The sequence below is a fragment of the Camellia sinensis genome, chromosome 4, assembly GCF_055761805.1.
Source record: "Camellia sinensis isolate YWXY chromosome 4, ASM5576180v1, whole genome shotgun sequence".
NCBI classification, from domain to species: Eukaryota; Viridiplantae; Streptophyta; class Magnoliopsida; order Ericales; family Theaceae; genus Camellia; species Camellia sinensis.
The window spans coordinates 91050954-91068154 of NC_138964.1; the positions used below are offsets into that span (position 1 = coordinate 91050954).

The 17201-nt window shown below is 40.9% G+C and overlaps 1 protein-coding gene across 1 annotated transcript; it reads right to left on the reverse strand.

Annotated features, from left to right (window-relative positions):
* Positions 1–2140: 2140 nt before the first annotated feature.
* On the reverse strand, positions 2141–8611 carry LOC145823884 (uncharacterized). The gene is made up of 7 exons (XM_082923434.1): positions 6792–8611; positions 3168–6706; positions 3038–3126; positions 2889–2939; positions 2437–2786; positions 2261–2335; positions 2141–2165 (listed from the first exon to the last, which is right to left on the reverse strand). The coding sequence occupies exons 1-7, from the start codon at positions 8609–8611 to the stop codon at positions 2141–2143; spliced, it is 5949 nt and encodes a 1982-aa protein (XP_082779560.1).
* Between the last annotated feature and the right edge of the window lie 8590 nt (positions 8612–17201).

The following is a 17201-nucleotide window of genomic DNA, read 5'->3' on the forward strand; positions in this document are numbered from 1 at the left end:
TCGAATAAGTATCCGATTGTTCGAACCCTAATGGATGAGAAATGGTAAGTAAACACCATAATTATGTATTTGCCATCGTGCAAGAGGGTCCGAATAACTGTCTTCGTGTTCAAACCCTAATGCCTGAGAAATGGTAAGTAAACACCGTTATTACGTATTTGCCATCATGGTAGATGGTCCAAATAAGTGTCTGAGCATGAGAAATGGTAAGTAAACACCATAATTACATATTTGGCATCATGGAAGAGGGTCCGAATAAGTGTCCGAGTGTCTGAACACTAATGCATGAGAAATGGTAAGAAAACACCGTAATTACAGATTTGCCATCATGCAAGAGGGACCGAAAAAGTGTTCGAGTTTTGAAACCCTAATGCATGAGAAATGGTAAGAAAACACCATTATTACATATTTGCCATCATGGAAGAGGGTCTGAATAGGTGTCCGAGTGTTCGAAGCCTAACGCATGAGAAAGGGAAAGAAAAAACCCCATAATTACATATTTGCCATCTTGCAAGAGGGTCCGAATAAGTGTTTGAGTGTTCGAACCCTAATCCATGAGAATTCATAAGTAAACACCATAATTACATATTTTCCATCATGCAAGAGGGTCCGAATAAGTGTCCGAGTGTTCGAACCCTAATGCATGAGAAATGGTAAGTAAGCACCATAATTACGTATTTGCCTTCATGCAATAGGGTCCAAATAAGTTTTCGAGTGTTCGAACCCTAGTACATGAGAAATGGTAAGTAAACACCATAATTACATATTTGCCATCATGTAAGAGGGTCCAAATAAGTATCCGACTGTTCGAACCCTAATGGATGAGAAATGGTATGTAAACACCATAATTACGTATTTGCCATCGTGCAAGAGGGTCCAAATAAGTGTCTTCGTGTTCGAACCCTAATGCTTGAGAAATGGTAAGTAAACACCGTTATTACGTATTTGCCATCATGGTAGATGGTCCGAATAAGTGTCTGAGCATGAGAAATGGTAAGTAAACACAATAATTACATATTTGGCATCATGGAAGAAGGTCTGAATAAGTGTCTGAGTGTTTGAACCCTAATGCATGAGAAATGGTAAGCAAACACCGTAATTACATATTTGCCATCATGCAAGATGGACCAAAAAAGTGTTCGAGTTTTCAAACCATAATGCATTAGAAATGGTAAGAAAACACCATTATTACATATTTGCCATCATGGAAGAGGGTCTGAATAGGTGTCCGAGTGTTCGAAGCCGCATGAGAAAGGGAAAGAAAAAACCCCATAATTACATATTTGCCATCTTGCAAGAGGGTCCGAATAAGTGTTTGAGTGTTCGAACCCTAATCCATGAGAATTCATAAGTAAACACCATAATTACATATTTTCCATCATGCAAGAGGGTCCGAATAAGTGTCCGAGTGTTCGAACCCTAATGCACGAGAAGTGGTAATTAAACACCATAATTACGTATTTGCCTTCATGCTATAGGGTCCAAATAAGTGTTCGAGTGTTCGAACCGTAATGCATGAGAAATGGTACGTAAACACCATAATTATGTATTTGCCATCATGCAAGAGAGTCTGAATAAGTGTCCGAGCATGAGAAATGGTAAGTAAACACCATAATTACTTATTTGGCATCATGGAAGACGGTCCGAATAAGTGTCCGACGGTCCGAATAAGCGTTCGAGTGTCCGAACCCTAATGCATGAGAAATGGTAAGTAAACACCATAATTGTATATTTGCCGTCATGCTTCAAATAGGGTTAAGGCTATGCACGTTTGTCAACGGTTTACTAGGACACAATTTTTTTTTTTTGGGTGAATAAGAAATAATAAAAACAGAAAATTTACAAAAATACAAGGGGCATACCCCAGGCCCTAACAACAGAAAACAACACGAGCCTCAGCACACAAAACACCGAAGCCCGAAAATATAACAAAGATCTAGACCAAGCCTAGGAACTACATCCGAAAATGGGGAGAGCCAAAAAGAAGCTTAGCCAATCAAATTGTACAAAGGCCATATCCTATGATGAATAGGGACCTTGTACAAAAGACAAACCCAGCAACCAACAATCACCATTACACAGATAGAAAACTCCCTACACAACCCGTAGGGAAGGGCATCATCACACCCACAAAATCTCCCTACACAGCCCGTAGGGATAGGCACCTGTAACAAAACAAAAATAATATACAGAAAAGGAATCCAAACAAAACCGAAGAAAGGAACCAAGAGGGGCCCATCTACCGAATTGCTCAGAAAACCTGTAACCCGAGACACCAAGGTACACATGAAGCCTCCTACACAACCCGTAGGAGTAGGTAGACTGCACACTCCACCTGTGAACAAATAAAATAAAATCAAAAATAAAAAGAACAACCACTGATTAACTCCCACTTGTAGCATAGCAAGGCGCTTGGAGCAGCCATCACCATGGTACATACACACACTGCCAACTGCCACCCAAATCTGAACAGCAGTCAGCCACCACTTCTCCACAGCAAGAGAGAAATAAGCTGTTAACAGCCTCAGGTAACTACGGAGTAAGGAGCTACCATACCACCGAACCACGCCATAAACCACAACCTGCCATGAATAGGAATTACCACCTCCGTAATGAAGATCATAAAGCAGCAGAAATAACAAACACACAGTATAAGACCTCCCCACACTCGGCCCACAGTAACCAACATTCTTACACTCCATATAGAACCTCACATCACTTGGCCCACATCTCACCAGATTTCTCAATAGAGCAAGATAGGTAGTATACTTGAAAGCTCCATAAACCTGCAAAAAAAATATATAATATATAATAAATGTTAGAGCAAAACATGTATACTGTCTCTCTTCACTCAACCCACAGTGGCATAGAGTACTTTGCTTGCTCACATCACTCAACCCTCCAATCAGCCTCTTCAATGATATAGAGTGCATCATAACCTGATAAGAAAGAAGAGAACCTACAAAATAACATCCAATTAGTAAAACCCCACAGTATATGCTCACCATCACTCAACCCTAATTGTAGGTGAACTCACATCACTCATACTCCTACCAACTGCAGTAGCATTGGTCGGCTGCATAATCTTGTAGGGAAGGTTCCATTTCTCCAAAAACCAGTGATCACCTGCAGAAAATTTAATGTTATCCAAAGAAAGGAGCCTATACCCCTAACCATTTGGATAATAGAGTTAGTAACAACCTCTTCAGGTTTGTGGACCTTACTAAAGATTCTACTATTCCTCTCCATCCAAATGTGGTAGACAGTGCATAGAAAAGACAACCTCAGAACCAGCATTTTCAAAGAATTACCCCTAGTAGATTTAGTAGCAAACTCAACAGTACCCAGCCAAGACAGAGAAGGCCAGTTAGTATTACATTTGGCCATCATGCCACCCCAAACCCTGGAGGAAAAAATACACCTGAAAAAGAGATGGGAATGATCCTCCTCAGGAGCTTGACAGAAAGGGCAGCAAGGATTAGAGACAAGGCCAAAAGATTGAAGCCTATCACCAGTATTAAGTCTCTCATTAATGGCCAGCCAAACAATAAAACTAACCCTAGGAATAAGAGGGGGGCCCCAGATAAGTTTAGACCAAGGGACTTTAGGCCCTTTTTCCCTCCACCAATCCCAAACAGATTGGATAGAAAATGTACCATCAGCAGTCAAGCTCCAAACCGGAGTGTCAGAAGAGCCCGGAGAAGGTAAGAGAGATGAAGGAGTGGAGGAAATCCACTCTTTAATCTCCCAAGAATTAGAAACAGGCCACTTCCAAGAGCAATTAGAGACAATAGAACTAACCTTGGAGCTGTCAGGAAGGTTAGTATCATAAAGGATCCTAGGCCCAAACCTCTGCCAAAGAGAACCTAGAGGGTGCCAGTTGTCATACCAAAGAAACACAGTGTCACCATTACCAATCCTAAATTTTATGAGAGGATAAATTAAGTTCCTGAGAGACAAAATTTTCCTCCAAACCCAAGACGGATCACTAGGGGTCTTAACGGACCAGAAACTCCTACCTTTGAGCAAGTAGGACTTGACCCATTGGCACCACATAGAACAATCCCCGCCCGAAAACAGATACCAAACATGTTTGGCTATAGCAGCCTTGTTCCAGACTTCCAGATCCTTAAAGCCAAGGCCACCTTCACTCTTATTTCTGCAGATATACTTCCAAGCAATCTTAGCACTATGCTTTTTCATCTCAACCCCAGACCAAAAAAAGGATCTAAGAATACTCTCAATGTCGCTAATTATCTTCTTAGGAAGGATAAAAAGAGAGGACCAATAAACCTGCATAGAAAACAGGATAGACTTTATGAGTTGGGCTCTACCAGCATAAGAGAGCAATTTATTGGTCCAACTTTTGATCCTCATGGTAATTCTCTCCACCAGAATATGGCAGTCAGACACTTTAAGCTTAGTAGTGATTAAAGGCACACCAAGATATCTGACCGGAAGGGAACCCTCAGTAAATTTTGCAATCTGAAGGATTTCCTCTCTAAGCTGTATGCTACAACCCGAGAAGAAAATGTTACTCTTACTAGGATTAGGAGTGAGGCCCGACAAATCTCTAAATTCCTCCAAACCCTGCATGATAAGATTAACAGTACCAGGGTCCCCTTTGCTAAAGATCATCAGATCATCAGCAAAACATAAATTGACAATTTTGGTTTTTTCACATGTCCAGTGGAATTTGAACAGGGGATTCCTAGACTTTTCAGCCAAAATCCTAGCAAGGACCTCCATTGCCACCACAAATAGATACGGGGACATAGGATCCCCTTGTCTTAACCCCCGAGCCCCTTTAAAATACCCCTGAAGGCTCCCATTAATACATATCGAAAAAGAAGGGCTCGTGATACAAGCCTTTATCCAAGTAATCATGCAAGGAGGGAAAGCCATAGCTGTAAGAGTATCAATAATAAAATCCCACCTCACAGTATCATATGCCTTCATAATGTCCACTTTCATGGCACACTTAGGCGTAAAGGACTTCCTATGGTAACCTCTCATAAGCTCTTGGGACAGGAAAATATTGTCCGAGATCCTTCTACCTTGGACAAAGGCAGATTGCACAGGATCAATCAGATCAGGAAGAGCCAATTTAAGTCTATTAGCAATGATCTTAGCAATACATTTGTAGACGGTGTTACAACAAGAAATGGGTCTATAGTCACCAACATGCATAGGGTTGGGAACTTTAGGAATGAGAGCAATGATGGTACTATTGACCTCAGAAAGAAGTTTACCAGTATCAAAAAATGACTTGATGGCTAATGTGACATCCTTACCAACAATATCCCAAGAATTTTTGAAGAACCCAGCGGAATACCCATCAGGACCGGGGGCTTTGTTGGCTTTTAAGGACCAAAAAACCTCCTTGATTTCAGTCTCAGAGACAGGTTTAGACATCAAATCATATTGAGAAGGAGAGACTTTTTTATTCACCAAAGATTGAATTCTTGCGAAGCCATTATACTGGTTCACACAGGGAGTGCCAAATAACTTGGTATAGAAATTGACAAAAGAGGTGTGGATATCAGAACTGTTAGTGGACCTAGTACCATCACCCATGTCAACACTCAAAATTTTCCCTCTGTTGATATTGCTCTTCACAGACCTAAAAAAGAATTTGCTATTTCTGTCCCCAAGCCCAAGCCATTGCACCCTGGATTTTTGAAGGGCAAGACTCTCTTCTAACTTGCTAAGCTCAATGTATTTTTTCAACTCCTCTCTCTCCTGAATTTGCAGCCCATTGTTCACAGGATCTTTATCCAGCTTGTACTGGATCAGCTCCAAATTAGCCTTAGCATTCTGAACACGGGTAGATATATCACTAAAATCCTTTTTGTTCAAAAGCTTAAGGCTGGTTTTTAGATGCCTAAGTTTTTGACAGACTCTAAACATAGGAACGCCCCGGATATACTGCCCCCAAGTGTTAGAAACCGTACTCAGAAAATCTGGGTGTTGAGACCAGAAATCAAAGTATTTGAAAGGTTTCTTGAAGGAGCTCATAGAAGCATTAATATTGACCACAGCAGGGGAATGGTCAGATATGCCAGACGGAAGAAAGTTGGCAGTAGCCTCAGGAAACTTATCCAGCCAAGCCTCATTAACCAGGACTCTATCAATTTTAGTAGCAATATAAGCCCCTTCACTTCTTTTGTTAGCCCATGTGAATTGGCAACCACCATAAGATAGGTCAGCCAACTCAGATGCAATCACATAAGAATTAAATTCCTCATTTTCGTTTGTCCAGTTAGAAGTCCCCCCAATTTTTTCCTGCTGGTATCTAATAGCATTAAAGTCACCCAGAAAAACACAAGGATCTTTGGATTTAACATGGGAGATATCATACATAGATTCAAAAAAAACCTTTCTCAGAGTGTGCTTATTTTCAGCATAGACAAAAGTTGCATAAAATATTTCATTTGAAGCCAATTCAACAACTTTACACAAAATATGCTGATCAGACATGGAAATCATTTGAACATCACAAAAAACATTGTTCCAGCACACCCAGACTCTACCAGTTTTAGTTGGTTGTGAATTAGAAATCATGGACCATTGACCAAAACATTTAACACAAATACTGCTCTCATTTAACTGTTTTATTTTTGTTTCCAAAACCCCCATGACATGAATATTTTCTTTAAGCACAAAGTTTTTAACTTCTTTATGTTTAGAAGGATCATTCAATCCTCTAACATTCCAGGAAGCAATTTTGACATGCATAGGGACACAAAAAAGAGAGTGACATAACCCACAACCAACTAAAACTGAATTACCTCTTCTTCCTCCTCTGGCTGCTACTACCTTTGCCAGAGGATTTATTCACCTGCTGGGATGGGGTAGCAGAGCTAGCATGCACCTTTCCAGCCTTAGTTTCCTTTATCACTGTGTCTACCACTTCAGCAGGAATTGGAGCCACTATTTTTGCAATCTCAAAAATCCTCTTTTGAAACATATCCACATCACTGCTTTCGGAACTGTTCTCTTCCCCGGACAAACCCTTATCACCCGAAGTCTCCTGAGTATCAAGGGATTGATCAGATGAGTCCACCCTTATAGTTACAGGTGCAGTAATTGGAATTTCTTGATTTTCCACCACTGCAGACAAAGGTACAGAAACTGGGTCTGGGATTGCCTCCACTTCTGGAATAGTTTCCAAGTCAGGTTCACCCACCTTTCTCTTCCCCTTAGCTTGAACAGTGGCCCAGCCTTCTTCCTGAACATTGATGTTTTCCTCAGATGTCTTCTGGAGGGATATCAAATGAGCCACTTGTTTAGACACGCACTTTTCAGTGCTATGTCCAAATATTTGACAGTGTTGACACCTGGAAGGCAGTCCCTGATATTCAGCTCGGATTAGAACAGCCTCATCAGCATGCCTAATTTGGAAGTAGGTTGGCAATTTTGAGGTGGCCTCAATTTCCACGCAAACTCTAGCAAATGCCACCCTACTACCCCTTGCCGTAAGCTGGTCCATGAAAAGGGGGTTACCAATAGCACTAGCAATCCTACTCAAGCCATCAGGATCCCAATATTCCAGAGGAATATTAAAAAATTTCACCCAGACTGGGATTTTGGTTGATTTATCTTTTGTAAGTTTCATCATCCTTTTCCACTGTTTCAGAATAAGGAGATAACCACCTATATACCACGGGCCTCCTTCAAGAACTTCTCTGCAACAATCAGGAGTGTCAAAAATAAAAAACATAAAGCCATCCCCATTAGTTAAAACCTCCTTAAGGCCCTTAGTTTTCCACAGTCCAAATGCACTATTACGCAGATAGTTGTAGCCCACCCCCTTGTCAACAAAATAACCCACAAGGTAGGAGTCCCATTTCTCTAGCGGATCTGTACGCGAAGGCATATTCACAACAACACTATCCTCAACAGTAGTAGGAGGGATATACCTGAGCTTAATATTTGACCGGGTTGATGCAGCCGTGATATTTGCCCAGGAGCGTTGTTCTGGGCCCCCATGCTCGGTCCTGTTCCCAGCGGCACCACCACGACCTCCTCGCCCCCCACGATAACTACCTCCCCCCCTAACAGCTCCTCCTTGGGAAGAAGAGGAGTCCCTAATCGGAACTTGCACATCAGCAGCGAAAGCCATATCTGGATCTACTGATTCAACACAGATCTTGTTTTCCCCACGATTACGCGCTACAATCACACTATCTGGAAGATTTAGGAAGCTATTATACTCTTCCTCCACAATATCAGACCAATTTGTGCTGATAGCATTTCCAATCGGCGTCGAAGGCTCACAGCTTGTTGCAAGAGGCAACGGCTCTTTCAATTTCTCCACGGTCTCAGGAATACACACATCCGCTGCTACCAAATCAACCCCCAAACCAGGCCGATCTACTGCAGAAACAACAACCTGCGTTTGGATCTCCACATCGGACGAATTAGCCGTCGGAATCCCCACATCTGCACCATCACTAGGGCTTGATGGAACTTCCATCGCTATTTCGCTCAAAATCGCAAATCTATTCTCGGCTAGATTTGGATCGACAACTTTAGGGATATTACCTCCCACGCCCTCACCAGTAACACCCTTGTTAATCTCACCCAGGTTAGCATTAACTGCAGACATCGGTAATCAATGAGGTATTGAACCCTAGAAAACCAGGTTTTCTAGAGAGATGTCAGAGCTTCTCTCACTAACCCATCGTTCCTTAGGACACAATTTTCATAATGGAAGTATTATACCAATCAACAGAAGTATTAAGTTTGCATCTAAATTTCCTGATGAAATCAAGGATATAACTCAATTGCAACACTTTTTGGTAGTCTTAATTATCTAAAAGATTACTATCACCAGTTAAGCCAGGATGCCTCTATCCTTTATACTCGTCTCCCGAAAAATCCTCCACCTTGGTTTGAGGATCATACAGCAGCAATACAGACAATTAAAGCGAAGCTCAAACAAATTACCTTGTCTTTAAACTTCCTAACCCTCAGTGGAAAAAGATTGTTGAGACTGATGCTTATAAACACGGATTTGGTGGGATTTTAAAACAAATTAATCCTACTGCTTCAACAGAAGAACTGAGAAGGATGGACAAAATTAGAGAGAAACGTTCTTCTTGAGAGCTAGAAGAGAAAGTTAGAGCAAAGAAAGAGAATGAGAAAGAAAATCGAAGGAAATACAAATTCATCCATTCGGACTTGAGAATTGAGTAGTTTTGTGATTTAGAATGCCTTAAGTGTGGTGCTTTAGTTAAACTGATATCATTATGCTAGAATTACTCAGAAAATTCTCTTTGTTCGAGGCGAAGCAAGGTTAGTTTGAGTTAAACTTGGCCAATTAAGCTAATGAAACAATTGGGGGCCTATGCTAATTAGTTAGTAGAACAAAATAGAAAATGATGGAGAACGACGGAGAAAGTTAGAGAGAAACATTCTTTTTGAGAGCTAGAAGACTAAGTTAGAGAAAAGAAAGAGAATTAGGAAGAGAATCAAAGGGAATGCAACTTCACCCTTTCGGACTTGCGAGTTGAACACATAGGTGATTTAGAAAACCTTAAATGAGATGCTTAAGTTATACTAATATCGTTAAGGTACAATTGCTCGAAAAATTCTCTTTCTTAGAGGCTAAGCAAGGTTGGTTTTGAGGGAAACTTGGCCACTTAAGCTAATGAAACAATCGGTGGCCTATGCTACTTAGTTAGTAGAACAAAATAGAAAATGATAGAGAACGACGGAGAAAGTTCGAGAGAAACATTCTTTCCGAGAGCTGGAAGAGAAAGTTAGAGAAAAGAAAGAGAAGTATGTCTATTTGCTGTATGATTTCGGGTTTGGGCTGATGCCGGGTGGGCTCCGCGTCTGCTATCTCTAGCACTGTGGCTGTATGTCTACTTTGGTGTTGGGCCCACGGTTTTAATGGGCCACAATGTTTTGGGTTTATTTCTGGTTAAAAAAGTGGGTTGTTTTTGAGGGGCCCATTTGTTTTTTGGCCTAGGTTTTTAGTGGCAGTTTTTGTTCATTCGCGGACAGTGCTTTAATTAGTTTTTTTTTTTTTTTTTTTTTTTTTTTTTTTTTTTTGGGTAAGTAAGTAATAAAATAAAAACAATGAAATTTACAAGTTTACAAGGGGCATACCCCAGGCACGCCCAAACAACAAATAAAAACATATATAACCAACAAAACTACCACGACACCCCTAAGAAAGGGGGTAAACAAGAAACTAAAACTAAAAACACAATAACCCAACTTTGCCCATATATTCTTTTTGTCCTCAAGTAACCCCTACCATCAGAGATAATAGAAGGGAACTTGAGGTGAATATATGGGCAAAAAAATACAAAACATCACAAAGTTTAAGAAACAAAACACACACACTGACAAAGCAACAACCCTCAAGCCGAAACAAAGATGATGATCAACCCCACCAGCCCCCAGTCTCTACTGCAGATAAAAGAATGGGATCCAATAAGCGTCCCACTCCTCTCAGCCGTGACATCCAAGCCACTTAACCAAAGCCAAGATGGAGGAAAAGATATACCCCCCAAGAGAAATCCCAGCAAAGTCACATGAAGCTAGCACGATCAAAAACCATATGCCACGGACTAGAGAGTTGAAGTAAAAGACAATAACCCCTTAGCAACGAACCAATCCACAGCCAACAAAATCATGAAATCAATCATCGCATCCCCCAGTTCCTACCTTGGTAGATCACAAGCCTCAAACCCCACGGCAGTGTGACCAGCACTCCATGTCAGGCGTGGCAATACGATCAATTAGGACGGGTCACATGAAGACAAGAAGCGACCAGAAAACCGGTAGCTATCCTCCCGCTCATCTCCCAGTCTCTAACTCGGCTGGTTATTGAACCACTATTCCCCATAGCAGTGACTCCCCAATCACTCTTGGCGTTGTTGCTATTTTGCCCATATATCTTCCCCAAGTTTCCTTCTATTATCTTTGATGATGGGGGTTGTTTGGGGATAAAAATGATATATGGGCAATTTTGAGTTTTTATTTTCTACTTTAGTTACCCCTTCTTTGGGGCACGAGATCATGTTGTCTTACCAGGGTATGCCCCTTGTATTTGTGTAATTTTTTGTCTTTGATTTATGACTTGCCCACCCCCAAAAAAAGAAAACAAAAAGAAAGAGAAGTAGGAAGAAAATCAAAGGAAATTCAAATTCATCCTTTTGGATTTGAGAATTGAACACTTAGGTGATTTAGAAAACCTTAAATGAGATGCTTAAGTCAAATTAATATCGTTAAGCTACAGTTGCTCTGACAATTCCCTTTCTTAGTGGCTAAGCAAGGTTAGTTTGAGTTAAACTTGGCCACTTAAGCTAACCAGATCGTACAACAAAACAGAGAAGGATGGAGAACGGCAGAGAAAGAGAGAAACATTTTGCTTGAGAGCTAGAGGAGAAAGTTGTAGAAAAGAAAGAGAAAATAGGAATAAAATCTAAAGGAATTCAAATTCATCCTTTTGGACTTGTGAATTGAACGATTAGGTGATTTAGAACACCTTAAATAAGGTGTTGAATTAAACTTGGCCACTTAAGAACAAGTATGGTTATGTTAGAGAGAAAGGCTCTTCTTGAGATGTGGAAGAGAAAGTTAGAGAAATGAAAGAGAAAGATGAAGAAAAACAAAGGGAATTCAAATTCATCCTTTTGGAGTTGAGCATTGAACACTTAGGCGATTTTGAAAACCTTAAATGAGGTGCATAAATTAAACTCTTATTATGGTTGAGCTAAAATTACTCAAAAAATTATCGTTCTTAGAGGACCAAGCAAGGTTTGTTTGAGTTAAACTTTGGCCACTTAAGCTAATGAAACAATTGCTGGCCTAAGCTAATTTAGTTAGTAGAACAAAATAGAAAATGATAGAAAACGACGGAGAAAGTTCGAGAGAAACATTCTTTCCGAGAGCCGGAAGAGAAAGTTAGAGAAAAGAAAGAGAAGTATGTCTATTTGCTGTATGATTTCGGGTTTGGGCTGATGCCGGGTGGGCTCCGCGTCTGCTATCTCTAGCACTGTGGCTGTATGTCTACTTTGGTGTTGGGCCCATGGTTTTAATGGGCCACAATGTTTTGGGTTTATTTCTGGTTAAAAAAGTGGGTTGTTTTTTAGGGGCCCATTTTGTTTTTTGGCCTAGGTTTTTAGTGGCAGTTTCTGTTCATTCGCGGACAGTGTTTTAATTAGTTTTTTTTTTTGTTGCTATTTTACCCATATATCTTCCCCAAGTTTCCTTCTATTATCTTTGATGATAGGGGTTGTTTGGGGATAAAAATGATATATGGGCAATTTTGAGTTTTTATTTTCTGCTTTAGTTACCCCTTCTTTGGGGCACGAGATCACGTTGTCCTACCTGGGGTATGCCCCTTGTAAATGTGTAATATTTTGTCTTTAATTTATGACTTGCCCACCCCAAAAAAAAGGAAAACAAAAAGAAAGAGAAGTAGGAAGAAAATCAAAGGAAATTCAAATTCATCCTTTTGGACTTGAGAATTGAACACTTAGGTGATTTAGAAAACCTTAAGTTCCTACTCAAACTGGGAGAATTTGTGTATGCTGGGATGCTACTTTTTGTTCAGTTAAGTTAATTGACTCAGCTGATCAATTTTTGCTGTGTGAAATCACTGATTTTGCGAAAGATGCTGTTTTTAAAGCCTGCTTTGTTTATACTGATAATAGGCATATTGTAAGGAAGGAGTTTTTTGAATACATGGTCAGGACCTCTTGTCTGTTGTCCAAAGCCCCTCTGGTTATGTTAGGTGATTTTAATGCTATTCGGTATGGGTCTGAGAAGTTTGGTGGCTCATCTGTGTGGTCTAGTGAAAAAGAAGCTTTAAATTCTCATATTCTTCAGTCTGAATTGGTGGACTTATCTTATGGTGGTTGCCAATTCACTTGGGCTAATAAAAGAGATAGTGGGGCCTATATTGCAACTAAAATTGATAGAGTTCTGGTGAATGAATCGTGGCTTGATTCTTTCTCAGCTTCCTCTGCTTATTTTCATCCCTCATCTGTCTCTGATCACTCCCCGGCAGTGGTTACTGTCTCTACTGATGGGGCCTCTTTTAAGAAACCATTTAAGTTTTTTGATTTTTGGGCTCACCATGAAAACTTTATTCCTACTGTGTCTGAGGTGTGGAACCAGTATATCCCCGGGGTTCCTATGTTTCGTATTTGTCAAAAACTCCGCGACTTGAAGCCTGGTCTTAAAGCTTTGAACAAAAAGGATTTTAGTGATATCTCCACTAGAGTCCTGGCTACGAGTTCGGAGTTAAATTCTGTTCAGTGGAAGTTGGATAAGGACCCTGGCAATCCTGTTCTACAAACACTTGAAAAGAGTCTCTATAAACAGTATGTGGATCTTAGTGCTGCTGAAGAAAGCTTGGCTCGCCAAAAGTCTAGGATCTAGTGGCTTGGTTTGGGGGATAGTAATAGCAAGTTCTTCTTTAGGTCTATTAAAGGCAACATTAATCGGGGTAAAATTCTCTGTATTGAGAGACATGATGGGCTTAGAACTACTAAGCCGGAGGATATTCAAGATGCTTTCATTAGCTTCTTTACTGGCTTATTTGGCAAGCCTATTGATGATCACTACAATGGTTTTGCTAGGATTAAGTCTCTGGTGAAAACTAAGCTGTCTCAAGACCAATCTTTGCTGCTTGCTAGTCCTGTGTCTGATAAGGAGATTAAAGAAGTCTTCTGGTCATTAAAACCCAATAAGGCCCCTGGCCCTGATGGGTTTTCTGCTGGCATCTTTAAGAGCTCCTGGGATGTTGTTGGTAGAGAGGTCACCCAAGCCATTAGAACCTTCTTTGAATCTGGTAGGTTACTCTCTGAAGTCAATAGTACCATTATTGCTCTTATTCCTAAAGTTCCTAACCCTGTAAAAGTTGGGGACTATAGGCCTATATCCTGCTGTAATACCATTTACAAGTGCATTGCGAAAATTATTGCTAATAGGATTAAAACAGTTCTCCCTGATCTGATTGATCCTGTTCAGTCCGCATTTGTTTCTGGTACGAAAATATCTGATAATATTTTCCTTTCCCAAGAGCTTCTGAGAGGGTACCATAGAGGTTCCCCTACCCCTAAGTGTGCCATGAAAGTGGACATTATGAAAGCTTATGATAGCGTTAGATGGGAGTTTATCATTGATATTCTTCGTGCTATGGGCTTTCCTCCAACTATGGTGTCTTGGATACAAGCGTGCATTACTAGCCCTTCTTTCTCTATCAGTATCAATGGTAGCCTACATGGCTATTTCAGAGGTGCCAGGGGTCTTAGACAAGGTGATCCCATGTCCCCCTACCTTTTTGTCCTAGCCATGGAAATTCTTGCTAGGATTTTTGCTGAAAAGTCTCATCTCCCGGCTTTCAAGTTTCATTGGCGATGTGACAAAACTAAAATTGTTAACCTCTGTTTTGCTGATGATCTTATGATCTTTTGTAGAGGGGATGTCCCCACGATTGAACTAATCATGGCTGGCCTTGATGAGTTTAGTAGCCTTTCTGGCCTCACTCCTAGCTCTAATAAGAGCAATATCTACTTCTCTGGTTGCAACTATGAGTTGAGAGAGTCAATCCTTAGAGTTGCGAAGTTTAGTGAAGGGACCCTCCCTGTTAAATATCTTGGGGTTCCTCTCATTACTACTAAGTTAAGAGCGGTTGACTGTAACCAACTCACTGATAGAATCACTAAAAGGGTTAAGAGCTGGACTAACAGAATTCTTTCATATGCTGGAAGAGGCCAGCTCATTCAGACCATTCTCTTTTCTATGCAAGTGTATTGGTCTTCTCTTTTCAGACCATAGAGGTTCCCCTACCCCTAAGTGTGCCATGAAAGTGGACATTATGAAAGCTTATGATAGCGTTAGATGGGAGTTTATCATTGATATTCTTCGTGCTATGGGCTTTCCTCCAACTATGGTGTCTTGGATACAAGCGTGCATTACTAGCCCTTCTTTCTCTATCAGTATCAATGGTAGCCTACATGGCTATTTCAGAGGTGCCAGGGGTCTTAGACAAGGTGATCCCATGTCCCCCTACCTTTTTGTCCTAGCCATGGAAATTCTTGCTAGGATTTTTGCTGAAAAGTCTCATCTCCCGGCTTTCAAGTTTCATTGGCGATGTGACAAAACTAAAATTGTTAACCTCTGTTTTGCTGATGATCTTATGATCTTTTGTAGAGGGGATGTCCCCACGATTGAACTAATCATGGCTGGCCTTGATGAGTTTAGTAGCCTTTCTGGCCTCACTCCTAGCTCTAATAAGAGCAATATCTACTTCTCTGGTTGCAACTATGAGTTGAGAGAGTCAATCCTTAGAGTTGCGAAGTTTAGTGAAGGGACCCTCCCTGTTAAATATCTTGGGGTTCCTCTCATTACTACTAAGTTAAGAGCGGTTGACTGTAACCAACTCACTGATAGAATCACTAAAAGGGTTAAGAGCTGGACTAACAGAATTCTTTCATATGCTGGAAGAGGCCAGCTCATTCAGACCATTCTCTTTTCTATGCAAGTGTATTGGTCTTCTCTTTTCAGACCATAGAGGTTCCCCTACCCCTAAGTGTGCCATGAAAGTGGACATTATGAAAGCTTATGATAGCGTTAGATGGGAGTTTATCATTGATATTCTTCGTGCTATGGGCTTTCCTCCAACTATGGTGTCTTGGATACAAGCGTGCATTACTAGCCCTTCTTTCTCTATCAGTATCAATGGTAGCCTACATGGCTATTTCAGAGGTGCCAGGGGTCTTAGACAAGGTGATCCCATGTCCCCCTACCTTTTTGTCCTAGCCATGGAAATTCTTGCTAGGATTTTTGCTGAAAAGTCTCATCTCCCGGCTTTCAAGTTTCATTGGCGATGTGACAAAACTAAAATTGTTAACCTCTGTTTTGCTGATGATCTTATGATCTTTTGTAGAGGGGATGTCCCCACGATTGAACTAATCATGGCTGGCCTTGATGAGTTTAGTAGCCTTTCTGGCCTCACTCCTAGCTCTAATAAGAGCAATATCTACTTCTCTGGTTGCAACTATGAGTTGAGAGAGTCAATCCTTAGAGTTGCGAAGTTTAGTGAAGGGACCCTCCCTGTTAAATATCTTGGGGTTCCTCTCATTACTACTAAGTTAAGAGCGGTTGACTGTAACCAACTCACTGATAGAATCACTAAAAGGGTTAAGAGCTGGACTAACAGAATTCTTTCATATGCTGGAAGAGGCCAGCTCATTCAGACCATTCTCTTTTCTATGCAAGTGTATTGGTCTTCTCTTTTCAGACCATAGAGGTTCCCCTACCCCTAAGTGTGCCATGAAAGTGGACATTATGAAAGCTTATGATAGCGTTAGATGGGAGTTTATCATTGATATTCTTCGTGCTATGGGCTTTCCTCCAACTATGGTGTCTTGGATACAAGCGTGCATTACTAGCCCTTCTTTCTCTATCAGTATCAATGGTAGCCTACATGGCTATTTCAGAGGTGCCAGGGGTCTTAGACAAGGTGATCCCATGTCCCCCTACCTTTTTGTCCTAGCCATGGAAATTCTTGCTAGGATTTTTGCTGAAAAGTCTCATCTCCCGGCTTTCAAGTTTCATTGGCGATGTGACAAAACTAAAATTGTTAACCTCTGTTTTGCTGATGATCTTATGATCTTTTGTAGAGGGGATGTCCCCACGATTGAACTAATCATGGCTGGCCTTGATGAGTTTAGTAGCCTTTCTGGCCTCACTCCTAGCTCTAATAAGAGCAATATCTACTTCTCTGGTTGCAACTATGAGTTGAGAGAGTCAATCCTTAGAGTTGCGAAGTTTAGTGAAGGGACCCTCCCTGTTAAATATCTTGGGGTTCCTCTCATTACTACTAAGTTAAGAGCGGTTGACTGTAACCAACTCACTGATAGAATCACTAAAAGGGTTAAGAGCTGGACTAACAGAATTCTTTCATATGCTGGAAGAGGCCAGCTCATTCAGACCATTCTCTTTTCTATGCAAGTGTATTGGTCTTCTCTTTTCAGACCATAGAGGTTCCCCTACCCCTAAGTGTGCCATGAAAGTGGACATTATGAAAGCTTATGATAGCGTTAGATGGGAGTTTATCATTGATATTCTTCGTGCTATGGGCTTTCCTCCAACTATGGTGTCTTGGATACAAGCGTGCATTACTAGCCCTTCTTTCTCTATCAGTATCAATGGTAGCCTACATGGCT